The sequence below is a fragment of the Silurus meridionalis genome, chromosome 1, assembly GCF_014805685.1.
Source record: "Silurus meridionalis isolate SWU-2019-XX chromosome 1, ASM1480568v1, whole genome shotgun sequence".
In the NCBI taxonomy this organism is placed as follows: Eukaryota; Metazoa; Chordata; class Actinopteri; order Siluriformes; family Siluridae; genus Silurus; species Silurus meridionalis.
In genome coordinates, this window is record NC_060884.1 from 13,854,924 (window position 1) to 13,870,221 (window position 15,298).

The window sequence follows — 15,298 nt, forward strand, 5'->3', positions numbered from 1 at the left end:
GATTGAAAATAGTTTTTGAAAGTTCACTGTGTGCAGTACAGCAACTAAGGACATATTAAATACTCCAGCTGTTCCAGCATTTTATGTTCTAACAAGTTTGATTTAAAAAAAATGTAGCCTTGCTTTTATATGCATAACTTTTAGATGTTAAATAAGGTGACATTTGTAGGGTAAATAATCAAAGTTTTGGATTTGTGATTACTTACATACACCTTGTCTGTCATGATTTAGACAAATAGTCGGTGAATGTGCATTTCCTATCTAGAGACATCAGGGTTAATGCCAGTGAGTTTGGCAGCCTCATGGATTGGTTCTTTGCAATTGTCTTGCTTGATCATTTATCCGGGGCTGCAAAATTGCCTGTCTCCTAAACTCAGACAAATCACTTCTTCATCTCCCTGTCTTACTGTGGGAGATGGAGAAAAAAAGTGAAAGCTACATATGCTGTACACAAACTGTTTAGAATACAGTTTTTCTCAGTATTACTAGTGACAAGTTTAAGAGAACTGGCACTTTTTTTGTTTCTGGTATGTATTGAGTATTAATGCTTGAGCCAGGTGCTTGAATCAGAAACATATGGTACAGAGCAGGAAAGGTGAATTTTTATATTGTCTAGATACAGCATATACATTAGATAGATAGATAGATAGATAGATAGATAGATAGATAGATAGATAGATAGATAGATAGATAGATAGATAGATAGATAGACTACAGTTAAATATGTAAATATATACAGTAAATATGTCAATGACAATGCTAATATGTGAATATGTGCGGTAGCTATCGAGTAAATAAAAGTACAACGGTGAATTACACTGTTTATATATATAATGTGCAGACAGATAATATACAGATATATGCAGATAACCTAGGACATATTTGTTAAATCTACATATATCTACAGTAAAGAGATGCAGAATATACAATATAAAATAGAATTAATAATTACTGACAGTTAAACATCAGTGTTTTATTGGTATAGTGTAAAATGTCAGCAGGGAAACATCCAATCAGCCAATTAGGTGGCAGCAGCGCAATGCATAAAATCATGCAGCTACAGGACAAGAGCTTCATTTAATGTTCACATCAATTATCAGAATGAAGAAATGAAGTGTGATCTCACTGACTTTAATTGTGGTATGGTTGTAGGTACCAGATGGTTCTGTATCGAGTGTTTCAGAAACAGTTGATCTCCTGGGAGTTTCACAGTCACCAGTCTCTAGGGTTTACACAGTGTCCCTACCATACATTTCCATCTTTTGGGCCGTTTTTCCATGCATACAGAAATAGATAAAAGCCAGACCCCTGGTCTGTCAAAAGCACTTTAATATACATATGACACGTCCAGGCCAGTGAGAAGCATTCTAATGAAAGTCTGTATAGGCTGATAGGATGTGAGAATGAAAAGGGCAGACTCATCATATTCTCTGTGCAGACTGAATGGTTAAAACAATAGGATGCTGTCAATCAATACCACAGCTAGACAGCAAATGTCAGTCTAGCATGACAAGAATGCTCTGGAACAGTGGAGGATAGGGAATAGAAAATAAATTTGGGGGTAACAGGATCCTTAACACATAATAGGGAATTAGGGTAATAAATAAAAAACAAAATGATCTTTTTTATATATATATATATATATATATATATATATATATATATATATATATATAAAATAAATGAAGTTTGTGCACTGTGCCTACATGTCCTGGAGATGGGCTTCTTCTTCTAAACAATACTCTATCAATAATAATCATGCTGGATCAATAGTACTCGCGATCGCTCTGAGACTACTGGTTATTATTAATCTTGCGCCAGCTTTATATACAGTATCTTTATACTGTAGCACAGTTCGTTTTCTTAGTCAGTTGCTGGCACACCACAAGCTCAAGACACACTCAAGTGTCGTGCAGAAGCCAGTAAAGTGCAGTAAAGAGCAATAGCCAAATAGAAACTCTGCTTCTGATGATAGTGTGGAGTTTACCAGAAAAATATAACTCTTAACTTTGTTTTTCTTATTTCTTGACTGTCTAGTGTGCTTTTTATTAATTTTTTTACTTTGCTTTACACTTTATAGCTTCTTTTTATGGCTGGCAGTGTTTAATATACACAAACCTAAATTGTACTGCTTAATATGCGCCTGTCTTGAAATTTGACTTGTAATTTCTACAGAAATTAATTGAGCTTATCAAAGCTACTGTATCTAAGTCTAACAAGAAAGAGAGGATTTAGCCATTGGCTATGTAGTAATAGCACACATTCAATTATGCCAGAATTTCAGCCAAGCTATAACTTTTTTTTCTTCTTTCTCTTTACTTTTATGTTAATTTATATTGTAAAATCTATATAAAAATCTGCTTCAGGAGGTATTACGAAGGAGACCGAGCACTGTCAATTGGTAATGTATAGGGTCTGGGAGAGGGACGACGTTTAAGATGCCCATTCAATCTAGTTAATGGAACACTCTGGTTTATTGAGTCCTTTTCATAGGGATGACTTATTGACGTGTTCTTGTTTCCAAGTACAATATAAGGGTGTATATCAAATGGATAGTTTTGCATTAGTATCTAACTGGGGTTGGCTCAGTAATGTTTAGAAGAAAAAAATAACAAATTCTGTAGTCTAAAATCAAAGCTTACTGTGAACAGACTATAAGACATGGCCAAGGAAATGATTCTTAGGGATATTATTAAAAACAAATGTTGGCATTTATTGAATGGGCTTTTATCTTTGCCCATAATAAAATCACTGTAAAGCACACCCTCCCATGGAAACAGTACATCAAATGCTTAGTCCAGAGGATTTATAATTTGTACCAGCTGAATTTGGCGATGAAATGATTTTTTGACCATAAAATTGGATTCAGGATAGTTTCCCCTATTATAATAAATTATATATTATTATACTAATAGAATAGAATAGAATTTGTGTTGAATATTTGTCATAATATGACATTGTGATGGTGAAGGGTATACAGTCTTTTGAGGGAAAGTTATAAACTTACTCCTTTCTAGCCGACTGCCATGGGTGGGCAGTGTTGTGTTTTTTTTTTTTTTTAAAGGACAGGAGAGCTCTGTGCATTGTCAGTTTGGGATTAATCGAGAACGGTTATGTTTCACAGCTGTGCTTCCTTTTAAACTTTTCCATTTCCAGCAAACCATTTGAATTAAGGTAAGTGAATTGGGGTTCTGACACGGCAGTCATGGTTGTGATAGCAGACTCTGTACATCGATTCCTAAACCATTCTATTAAACGTTCCGTGTGGACATATGTTATAGTATAAAGGATAAATTTTCACTGCATCAGAGTAGTTTAAAATAGAAATATGAAAAATGGAACTGACTACCTGATTTATCACTTCAGTTTTTAGCATTGTCAGAAGAACAGATCAGATTAGTCAATGAAAATCTTCAATCTTAAAATGGTAAATTAATAATGCACAGATACTAAACATGACAAGCCCTTTTAAGACAAATGTCTCTTGGCATTTGTGGCTGGAAAGCTTCATCTTGTGTTGCCTTTTTGTGGTTTTCCACTGTGCTGTGTCTCGGTCATTGGTCTTGCGTGGCTGCTTTGATACACATTGCCCAAAGCTCTGTACCTGTTGTTTTTATCCTTTTGTTTGTATTGAGATTCTGCATTTAGTTAATTAAAAAAAAAAAGAGCCTTCGCCAGATAATGCGACTGTTCCTGTAGTATTATATTACCAATCTATATGACGGCAGCTGTATGCCTCTTACCTCTCTAACAGCATACAGTATATATGTTGCTAGAAGTGTCATTGTACCATGTTGATTCCTATAAGGCAGCCATTTCTGTTCCAGGATTTTCTATCACATCGATTTCTGTTCATTCTACAGTCCTTAATGAGCGAGTTGCTGTGTTTGTGTTCTCTCCCAGGAACACTGAGTGCCTAGCTGAAGATCATGAAGTGGAACCTTTTCAAAAAGAAACCAGAAGCCATGGTGGGTCCTGAGCCCACAGGTTTGGGAGGAACCCACCCACCCAGTACCATGACCATGGCCCCTGGCCCTGCTATCTCCACCGTAGCAGATAACTCCACCGAGTCTGGAGGCTCTTCCATGGATGACATCTTCGAGAAGATCAGGAACAAATTCCTTAATGAGATCGAGACAATTCCATGTGAGTTTATCAAGCTGTGTTTTTTGCTGATTTATCTTATCTTTCAATTAGCTCAACCTACTTACGGTATCCAGTGTGCTGACCAAACTCTCTGGTGCTTTTAAATGAATAGAAATCTTGTGAATTGAACCTATTATCATTTTTTTTATAAAACAAAGACGAGGTATGTTTTTTAATGGTAATTTAAGGTAACTGGACATACAGTGGTATCTTTAGGACTATTTTTAGTTGATGGAAAATTGGCCCAGCAATTTTTTTGCCCTACGCTGGCATGGTTGGGAAGACACTGTAAGTAGCTTATAAGTGGCGTCACACATCCTCATTGCCCATTGTACTGAAACTGATTTGTGTGCTTGTCATTGTGTGATTGCTATCGGACCAGTCTTTATTCAATTATAGCAATTCCGTTTATAAACTACGTTTATAGCATTGGGTAGATGCTTTAATCCAAAGCAGAAGCGCATTGTAGTCTCCTTCAAAAACACATCCGTATGCTAGCACAAGTAGGTCAGGATCCAAGAATACTGTTTAACTAACACACTTTTAGTGAGAAGTTAGTAGAAGTTAGTAACACAACAAAAACAGTGTTTCTTTGTTTCTTGTTTTGTGCTCATGTGATGCTTAGTGTAAAAGTTGCTTGCTTGTAATTCTATTCATTTTATATTCTTCTATAATCATCTCTCTCTCTCTCTCTCTCTCTCTCTCTCTCTCTCTCTCTCTCTTTCATCTCTCTCTCTTTTGATGTAATGTGTTGCAGTGCCTCCTTGGGCGCTGATCGCGATCGCAGTAGTGGCGGCACTTCTCATCGTCACCTGCTGCTTTTGCATCATCAAGAAATGCTGCTGCAAGAAAAAGAAGAACAAGAAAGGAAAGAAGGGCAAGGATGGCTTCAACATGAAGAATATGCAGGGTGGAGATGTATGTAAAATGAAAAGGGTCTAACCACCAAACAGACCAACAATAAAGCTGAAATGTCTGTTTGTATGATGTGCTGGACAAGAGACACTCCTTATGTATGACTACTTAAGTCCTGTTTCTTTACTGTATTCACAGCGCTTTATAGTTAATCACATAAAACGCCCCAATTTATCTCAATGGTTCTGGCCACATAAGAGCCTGATCTGACTGCATCTGATTTACTGCTGAGTTGACAAGATACTAACAGATGTGTGTGAAAGAAGAAGTCCATCCAGCCATATTTTTTTGCTATTTCATTTCCTGTGTTTGTGAGTAATGTGGGTGTTGTATCTCATTGTGTTCTCTGATGAGAAAAGACACACTGACAAAGCAGTGAAAGACTGCCAAGTGCTGTGATGAGACAAGTTCAATAAACACTCCCAAGCACTTCTCAAACTAATCGTGTAAGTCCTCCAGGCTAGTACTCATCTTTAGGAACGCAAGCAGAGTTCCTTTTGTGTAGTGTGTCTTTTCTCACACTGGTGTTCTTGGTGTTGATGTGGCTCTCTCTCTTTCTCTCTCTGCTGTCTCTCATTCTGTTCCTGGTGTGTGTCTTGGGTTCATCCTCTCTCTCTCTCTCTCTCTCTCTCTCTGCTCCCTTCCCTCCTGCTTTATGTCTTGTGTGTGCGTGCCACTTTGCGTGGCGCTCATGGCTGGCGGCACTACGGTAGGTGAACGGACGAACGGCTCAGCTCTTTGGCCGCCGAGTGCTAGCATATGCCGTGCGGGGCAGGGGCTGAATACCAAATGGCTCCCTGTTGAGCATTTAGTGCACTACATACGGTGCAGAAGCCGTGGCTGTGTCCAAAACTTTATACTACACTGTTTTGGGGATAGCAAATCATTTCTTTGGCCTATGTAGTGTACTTTATTTCGAATAAGGAGCCATTTGGGATTTGGTTACGGGTTTGGCGGAATGACCATTGTAACTTCCTTGTTTTTGTTTTTTTTGACAAGAAAGCAAAACAAGAAAAAGACAAAAACAAAGGAAAGTTACAATGCAAATGAAGAATTGAAAAATAACGACCAGAGTTGACTTATGATATGTGAATGGAATAACTCACTAATACTGGCAGGTAATTGATTTTTAAGTCAGAGGCAACCCATAAGACTTATAGTGGATGCATGTGTTAAAGGGCATAGCTATTTTATGGGAAAATCCTATAAGCATAACATTTGTCTCAGAATAATTCCTTTTAAAGTCAGGGTAAAAGCAGAGCATTAAACATGCAAATAAACAACATTACAGTATCTGAGGAATTTTAGCATAATGCTGTGCCCTTTAATTTGCTGCTATAGGAAGATCAATAGGAATGGGCTTAAGACTTGCAATTTTTTTTTTGGTGGCACTCTGCTAGGGACCCTCATAAGCAACACTGAACTCGAAATCATCTTTGTATTTCACAGCACACTCATAGTCCTACAAACAAAATCAAAGTACAAGAATATGTACATTTCATAATGGGTTCTTGAATTTTTTTCACTTACATTTTATTAAAAAAACATTTTTGAAGTTTGAATCATTTATGATGGCCTTCCGTTTTAACTTTCTGCAACACATTCTTTCCAAAAAAAAGTTCAAATATTTTTCAAAAATATTGCTAGTGAAAGGTACAGTTTTTAACGTACGCTCACATGAGAACAAAAAATGTATACATCCAGCTTTAACTCTAGCTTTATAAATGAAATAATTCTTAAATCAAATCAAGACCTTACATGTAATGATTAATTCAAATTGCAAACATATCATGCTATTTACATTCAAAATATAAATACACCATTATACCAATATACCAAAGTTCCATAAAGGTTCTTTCTTTCTAAGTATGGTCACAGTTCAAAAATAAAGAAAGAACGGAATTCACATGTCAGCACTTTAAAATCCGGAACTAGCACAATTGCATCTATTTCACTATAAAGCACTTTTGCTCACTGGTTATTCCCGTGAGTATTACTGCACATCAGTGAATTAGATCATGCTCATGAGAAAATGGGCCAGGCAGGACTAAATTATACACAGCAATTTCTAGGCCTATTACCTTTCATTTGGTCTTGAAAACATAATGGTGTTTAATAATGAACATGAATATGAATGTAAACAACAACAGCAAAAACATATCTTTCAGCATTGTAAGTAGGATTGAATGGGTTTGCTAGTGATGTAGATGAACAAAACCAAAACATATTGTCTGATATAACTGATTACATGGATTAAATACATGATTCAAGTACTAATGAAAAATATATCAGCTATGCTTATAACCCAAAGCTCGGTGCAGCTAGCTTCCATTCATGGCTAGTTAGAATTTTGGGTGAATTATTCATTGTACACTGTAGATAGAAATCTCTGTGCAATTTATACTGACCATCCATTGAAAAATTGTCACCAAAAAGAAATTGTGAGCTTAAGTCATTTGCAACACCTAGCCCTGAATGACTGCATTGGTACAAGGCTGCTGTGACAGGCGTATGGTTAGGGGAAGCCTGGTAGGAGCACACTTACACCCTACTGCACCAAAGAGGCTAACAAGAGCCCAGAGCTTGTGGCATGCTGCCGATAGGAAGCATAAACATCATCATCTAAAACCGTAATCTAACACCATGCTTCCTCCTGCAGAAACAACAGGATGATGACGACGAGGACGGAGAAACTGGTTTAACCGAGGAAGAGAAAGAAGAAGAGGAAAAGGAACAGGAGAAACTGGGCAAACTGCAGTATTCGTTGGATTACGACTTCCAGGACAACAAGGTGCAGTTGATTCTCTTTTTCTTTACTAATGACCTATCAGGTATCAACTGCTCATTCATGCAATTATCAAAACAGCCAATCCATGGCAGCCGTACAATACACAAGATCATTTCAGAGCTGAATGGTCATATCAGACATCAGAATAGGTAAATCATCACCAAATCTCACTTCTTCCAATCTTAAACTTATTCCTGCTCTTGGCTGACAGAAGTAGACCCTGATGTGGTTGTATAAAGTCGTAGCCTATGATACTCAAGATTTGAAGTGTTGTACATTTTGAGATAATTTTATGCAGCCCCATGCTTAAAGAGCGGTCATGTGAGTACCTCAGTATCCCAGTGAACTGAAACAAGCCTGGCCATTCTTCTCCATCCTCTCTTATCAACATGGTGCCTTGCACACAGCTGTTGTATGTTGGATGTTTTGTATTTTTGCATCATTTGCATGTAAACGCAAGAGACTGCTGTGTGCATGAACATCCCAAGAAATCAGTAGTTTCTGAAACACACAAACCGCTAACAATCAAAGTTACAGAAATCACACTTTTTTCTTTATTCTGATGTTTGATGTCCTGAATTTATGGATTGGGCCACTGTCAATGATAGGCTGATTACACACATGTATATATTATAAATCTTATTTATTATAAAGTATAGAAAAGTAATTTAGGACTGTTCTTTGATATCTATTTTATTTTATTCTCTCGTTCTCTCTAACTCTCCTTTCTTTTCTGTCTAGCTGACAGTGGGGATCTTGCAGTGTGCTGACCTGATTTCCATGGACTCCGGAGGAACTTCAGACCCTTATGTTAAACTCTTTCTCCTCCCTGACAAAAAGAAAAAGTTTGACACCAAGGTGCACAAAAAGACACTAAATCCTGTTTTCAACGAGACTTTTGTTTTCAAGGTATGTTTTTCTATTTTTTATTGTAAAAAAAAAATTGTTTATTCTGCATTGTTAAACTATGAAGCATAACATATAGATACAAGTCATGTGAGTAAGGGTACACAATTGCTGCCGTGTTTTAAGATTTGAGATCTAAGAGAAAATGTAGATTTGCATGACTTCATATCTATTATTGAACTCTGCTAATGCAGTAAATTAACCACCTGGGGAGCTCCTTATGCTTCTGAATGTCCTACAGTAGAGGAGAACAATAGCTTTTATACTTACTATGTATAGTGTACAGGGCTTAAATTAGATGTGAATTTCCCAAAGCACCCTCCTATTAACGTTCTACGGATAAATCTGTGGCAGCCGGGAAAATCTTCACATGGTAAAATCCCGTCATTTTCTACCATATTGTGGTTCTGAAAAGCACAGTTCTTTCCAGATATGTAAGATATTTCTTTTTTGCACATATACTCATACTCATCCAGAAATGTAAAATAACATCCCCCTCTTTTAATATATTTGTAACCGAATCCAATTATAGAAAACAACATTTCTGTTCAAGAAAGAGTAAATATGATCCCAACCACTATGTCCCTAATGATCCTGGAAAAAAAAATGTATTTGTACCTGCCAGTGATGTTTTCCAGACCAGGTATAGTCTAGTCTCTTAGGATGAGTGAATTAACTCTATGAATGCATGCTATGGTAAGAAACATTGTCTTTGTTTGCCCCACAAATTCATTCGCACCCTGAAAAAAACCCTGATTTTTACACACACCTTTACCATACTTCTCATTGTCTGGACCACTAAAACCAGCATGTTTGTACTTGCATTTAACTAGCAATATTTGAAACACCTTTAGGCAGACATGACCGCAATTACCACTGCTTTTGATAAACTGTCTCTTTACCTAATTTCTACCTGAATGTGTAGTTTATTGGGAAAAATTCTACAAAAAACTAAATTAAATGTTAAGTGAAATGAATCTATAATGTCATTTTTATATTCGATATAGAATCATTTTTTCAATAATTAAATTGGTAAGCAGCCAACATAACTACATGTAAAAGGTTATGCACATATATCATATATTGTTGTCATTAGTCGACTGCCGGTAGTCACTAATTAGCTACACAGGGAACAGAAGGGTCTCTGGTGGTTGGCTGTGCAGCTCAAAGTCACTGCCTTAAGAACCGATCTGGGACAAAATCGATTCCTTCATCTTAAAAACATTGTTGGAAAGTGAGAAAATCTGACTGCACATACTAAAATAGCTTTGGGGGGAAACAGTAAACAAGGCAGCGAGGAAATCAAAATGAGTATATAAGGAAAGAAATGAACAAACAGAGAGAGAGAGACATTTCTTAGTGTCTTAGTGACTAATTCTGATCTTAGTGTTAGCAACCAACATCATAATTTTCATATCATAAATAATATCCATTTTGTTTAGCCAAAGTAGATAATGAGGTTCAGTTAAGTGTAGTTTATCTATTGACACATAAACTGTATTTCTGTCATTTCTTCCCGATAGATGCGAGCTTGTGAGTTGCATAACCATAAGCCAGAGTGAAATTAGATTGTAATACATGATTTCTAATGCAGAGAAATTAAGCAGGTCCTTACTCACTGCTAAATGTAACTGTTATGCGAGGAATCTGGAGGCAAAGCCGAAGTGAAAGCAAATGACAGTTTATTTGAGACACAGGGCAATAACCAAACACACTCGCCGTAAAGGGTGAATAATCCGGGGGGGGCGCAGTGGCAGCGCGGTCCACGGTGCATGAAACACAACAAACAAGTAGTCGGTGTATGATCCACGGTGCGCTTGGAAGAAGCGCGGCGTTGAACAGTCCACGGGAAAGCGTGTGACGGGCAGCAGAACCATGAACAATAACTGACAAGGTGTGAGTGGAGGTGAGGGGTTTATATGGGATAGGTGATTGCGTGATAAACGAGGTTCAGGTGTGTATGCCTAGTATGTGGGGATGAACTACGAGTGGGCGTGGCCGCACAGGAGAAGGAGCAGGTAGCTCCTGACACCACCCCTCCCCAGGGGCGGCACGGACGCCCTGACCCCGCGACGAGGACGGCCCCTACCCGGGCGCGGGCGGTGTGGGTGAGCAGCGTGGAACTCCACCAACAAAGCCGGGTCCAGCACGTCCTGCCGGGCCACCCAAGACCGCTCCTCTGGACCGTACCTCCCAATCCACGAGGTACTCGAGGCGACCCCTGTGCCGTCTAGAATCCAAGACCTCCGCACAGCGTAACGTCCGGCTGCGCCACGACCTCCGGCTGGACGGACGACGCGGGGCCACCTGGGGGACGAGAGGAAGGCGAGACACACGGCTTCAGCAGGGACACATGGAAGGTGGGATGAACGCGGTACCTGGGCGGCAGCTCCAGCCGGTAGGACACGTCGCTGATCCGCCTGGAGACCCTGAAGGGCCCGATGTACCGGGGGCTCAGCTTACGGCACGGCAGCTTCAGCTTCAGGTCCCGTGTCGACAACCATACCAGATCCCCCGGGCGGAAATGAGGAGCCTCCAGACGCCTGGCGTCAGCGTGCCTGCGAGTGCTGCGGAGGGCCCGACGCAGCTGGGTGTGTGCCGACTCCCAGACCCGGTTGCTCTTCCGAAACCAGGCGTCCACCAAGGGCACATCGCTGGGCTCGTCCGACCACGGGAACAGGGGCGGCTGGAACCCCAGCACGCATTGGAAAGGGGTGAGACCTGTGGAATCCTGGCGGAGCGAGTTCTGGGCGTACTCAGCCCAGGGCAGGAAACGAGCCCAGTCCTCCTGGTCTTGGCTGCAGTAAGTCCTCAGGTACCTGCTCAGCTCCTGGATCTTCCGTTCCGCCTGGCCGTTTGACTGCGGGTGGTAACCAGGCGTCAGGTTCACGAGACCCCAGGAGCTGGAAGAAGGCCTTCCAAACCCGAGGCGTGAACTGGGGCCCACGATCAGAGACTATCTCCTCCGGGAGACCGAAGTTCCTGAAGACATGGGTGAACAGGGCCTCAGCTGTTTCGAGGGCGGTTGGCAGGCCCTTGAGGGGAACAAACGGCAAGCCTTGGAGAAGCGGTCCACCGCTACCAGGACGCACGTGTGTCCCCCTGACCGTGGCAGGTCGGTCACGAAGTCGATCCCCAGGTGCGACCAGGGGCGCTGCGGGACGGGGAGCGGCACCAGCTTGTCTACGGGTAGGTGTCGTGGTACCTTGGACATGGCGCAAGTGGCACACTCCTGGACAAATCGGGTGATCTCCTCCGTCATCCTCGGCCACCAGTAACGCGTCTGGATGAGTTGAACCGTCCTCTTCTCCCCTGGGTGGCCCGTGCCAGGACCCTCGTGAACCGACCGCATGAGCCCCCGTCGGCAGGAGGTGGGGACAAAGACACGTCCCTCTGGACAGCCCTCGGGACCCGGCTCCTGGAGAGTAGCTGAGCGAATCTCACGGTCCACGTCCCAGACGATGGGCCCCATGATGAGTGCGGGAGGAAGGATGGGGTCCGGATCGCTGGGTTCCTCAGGACCGAACACCCGGGAGAGGGCGTCGGCCTTACCGTTGAGCGCCCCGGCTCGGTAGGTGACGTGAAACCGGAACCGGGTGAAGAAGAGGGCCCAACGAGCCTGCCTGGGGTTGAGCCTCCGGGCCTCCCGTAGGTACTGGAGGTTCTTGTGGTCGGTGATCACAGTGAATGGGTGCTCGGCGCCCTCCAGCCAGTGCCTCCACTGCCCAGGGCCATCTTTATGGCCAATAGCTCACGGTTGCCGATGTCGTAATTCTGTTCCGCAGCTGAGAGCTTATGCGAGAAGTAAGCGCGGGGTGGAGCTGTGGCGGTCGCCTGAGAGCTGGGAGAGGGCAGCCCCACGCCGGTAGAGGAGGCATCGACCTCGACCACAAATGGGATCCGGGGATCAGGATGACGCAACACAGGGGCGAGGCAGAAGCGCTGGCGGCTCGTCAAGGCCTCCTGAGCCGCTGGGGTCCATCTCAGGGTTCGTGCTTTACCCCTGAGGAGGGTCGTGAGGGGTGCCGTGACCTGGCTGTAGCCCTGGATGAACCGACGATAGAAGTTAGCAAAGCCCAGGAAACGCTGGAGCTCCTTGATCGATTCTGGAATGGGCCAATTTCTCACAGCCCTCACCTTGCCTTCATCCATCTGTATCCCCTGTGCACTGATCACGAGCCCAGGAACTGTATCTTTCCAGGTGGAACTCGCATTTGGAGAGGTTGAGATAGAGCTGGTGGGAACGAAGTGCCCCTAGGACGTCGCAAGACGTGACGATGGTGCTCCTCCAGGTTACGTGAGTAGATCAGGATGTCATCGATGTAGACCATGACACACTTCTGGAGGAAGGGCCGGAGCACCTCGTTCATGAACCCCTGGAACACGGCTGGAGCGATGGAGAGGCCGTACGGCATGACCCGGTACTCGTAGTGCCCTGAGGGTGTAATAAAGGCGGTCTTCCATTCATCTCCCTTTCTGATGCGTACCAGGTTGTATGCGCTCGGAGGTCGAGTTTGAGAACACTCTCGCCTCCCTTAGGTCCTCCAGAGCTGAAGGTACGAGCGGGAGGGGATAAGGGAGAGGGGCGATCTGGGCGTTTAGCTGCCGGTAGTCAATGCATGGTCGCAGACCCCCATCCTTCTTTCCCACAAAGAAAAAGCTTGAGGCCGCCGGTGAAGAGGATTGGGTGATGAACCCCTGCTGGAGCGCCTGTTGGACGTACTCCTCCATAGCTCGGTGTTCCGGAGCGGACAGGGGATAAACACGGCCCTTGGGCAGCTTGGCTCCAGGAAGCAGGTCGATGCAGCAATCCCCGGGCCGGTGAGGGGAGACAGTGGCTGCTTTGGCACAAAACACATCCTCGAACGCCCGGTATTCTTTTGGAATTTCCGCCGTGGTCTTAGTAGTGGCCTCCTCTACCCTGGTGGCACCGACCTGGGGGCCCGTGTGGGGAGCCGGGAGAGGCAGTTTTCCCTGCAGTGTGCGCTCCACTCCAGAATGTCGCACGGGTCCCAGGAACACCGCGGGGCGTGTTGTTGTAACCAAGGCCGTCCCAGGATCACACTGACGGTTGAGTCATCGAGCACCATGAACCTGATGTTTTCACGATGGAATAGCCCCACTTGGAGGGTGACCACTGGCGCACAGTACTTCACCCAACCCCTCCCCAGTGGGCGGCCCTGGATGGTCTGGACGGCTAAGTCCTGGGAGCCCCTCTCTCGGGGGAGCTGCAGGCGGTTGAGGCAGGCTTGGGAGATGAAGTTCCCTGCTGATCCAGAGTCCACCAGAGCACATACGGAGACAGATAGGTTTGGAGTTAGAAGCATCACAGTGAGCTTAGACAAGGGAGATATGTCGGCGGGGAACTCAACTGTACTCACCGCTGTGCGAACAGGACGTCTGGTGCATCTGGCAATGGAATGGCCTGGGTTACCACAGTACAGGCACTTTCCGGCGGCCAAGTGGCTGTTTCTCTCCCTCCTGGACAACCTTTGCGAGCCCAGCTGCATCGGTTCGGTGTCGGAATCCGTGGTGGGTCCAGGATGGGCCCCTGAGGATGGTGTAGGCGGGCATGCCGCCAGCCGCTGCGAGGCCGATGGATTTTCCTATGAACTCCTCCAGTCCCATTTTGTCATCATAGATCGCCATCGCCTGTTTAATCTCTGGTGAAAGTCCCACCCGATATATGCTCAGAAGCGCCGACTCGTTCCAACCACTAGATGCCGCCAGAGTGCGGAAACGCAGGCTGTATGCCGTGATGTCATCACTCCTGGCGCAGACTGAGCAGCTGGTCGGCGGTGGTTAGGACCCAGGCGGCGCTGAAAACTTCCAGGAAGTGCGCGGTAAACAAAGCATAGGCGTTTAGTACCGGGCTTTCCGAATCCCACAGCGATTGAGCCCAGGCTAGCGCTCTCCCGGTGAGGAGTGAGATGAAGAACGCTACCTTGGACCGTTCGGAAGGAAACCGCTGCGGTTGCATCTCTATATAGAGGTTAACCTGGAGCAGGAAGCCGCGGCACTCCGACGCTTCTCCCGAAAACGTTCCCGGGAGCGCCATGGGACTGCCGGTGACCGCGGGGGGGTTTGGTCGAGCCGCGGCTGATGGGAAGGCGGCTTGCAGCGCGGCGACGAGATCCTGGACCGGGTCGGAGGAGCGGCTGGGTCCGGTATCCATTTCCAGGTAAGAGCCGGAAAATAGCTCTCTATTGTTTTCGTAAGGTCAGTTATTCTGTTATGCGAGGAATCTGGAGGCAAAGCCGAAGTGAAAGCAAATGACAGTTTATTTGAGACACAGGGCAATAACCAAACACACTCGCCGTAAAGGGTGAATAATCCGGGGCGAGTGGCAGCGCGTCCACGGTGCATGAAACACAACAAACAAGTAGTCGGTGTATGATCCACGGTGCGCTTGGAAGAAGCGCGGCGTTGAACAGTCCACGGGAAAGCGTGTGACGGGCAGCAGAACCATGAACAATAACTGACAAGGTGTGAGTGGAGGTGAGGGGTTTATATGGGATAGGTGATTGCGTGATAAACGAGGTT

At 44.2% G+C, this 15,298-nt stretch overlaps 1 protein-coding gene across 4 annotated transcripts in view; it reads left to right on the forward strand.

Annotated features, from left to right (window-relative positions):
* The window catches only part of LOC124386945 (synaptotagmin-2), a 55,938-nt gene that overhangs the window by 30,582 nt on the left and 10,058 nt on the right, over nt 1-15,298 (forward strand). For 2 of the 4 annotated variants that reach the window (XM_046851025.1, XM_046851031.1), the window contains exons 2-5: nt 3,904-4,146; nt 4,904-5,064; nt 7,721-7,852; nt 8,591-8,758. In XM_046851025.1, coding sequence (XP_046706981.1) covers nt 3,930-4,146; nt 4,904-5,064; nt 7,721-7,852; nt 8,591-8,758 — 678 coding nt within the window. In that variant the 5' untranslated portion in view covers nt 3,904-3,929. Of the gene's footprint in view, nt 1-3,062; nt 3,175-3,903; nt 4,147-4,903; nt 5,065-7,720; nt 7,853-8,590; nt 8,759-15,298 lie in introns of those variants that run through there. The other 2 variants (XM_046851015.1, XM_046851038.1) reach the window with 2 other exon arrangements.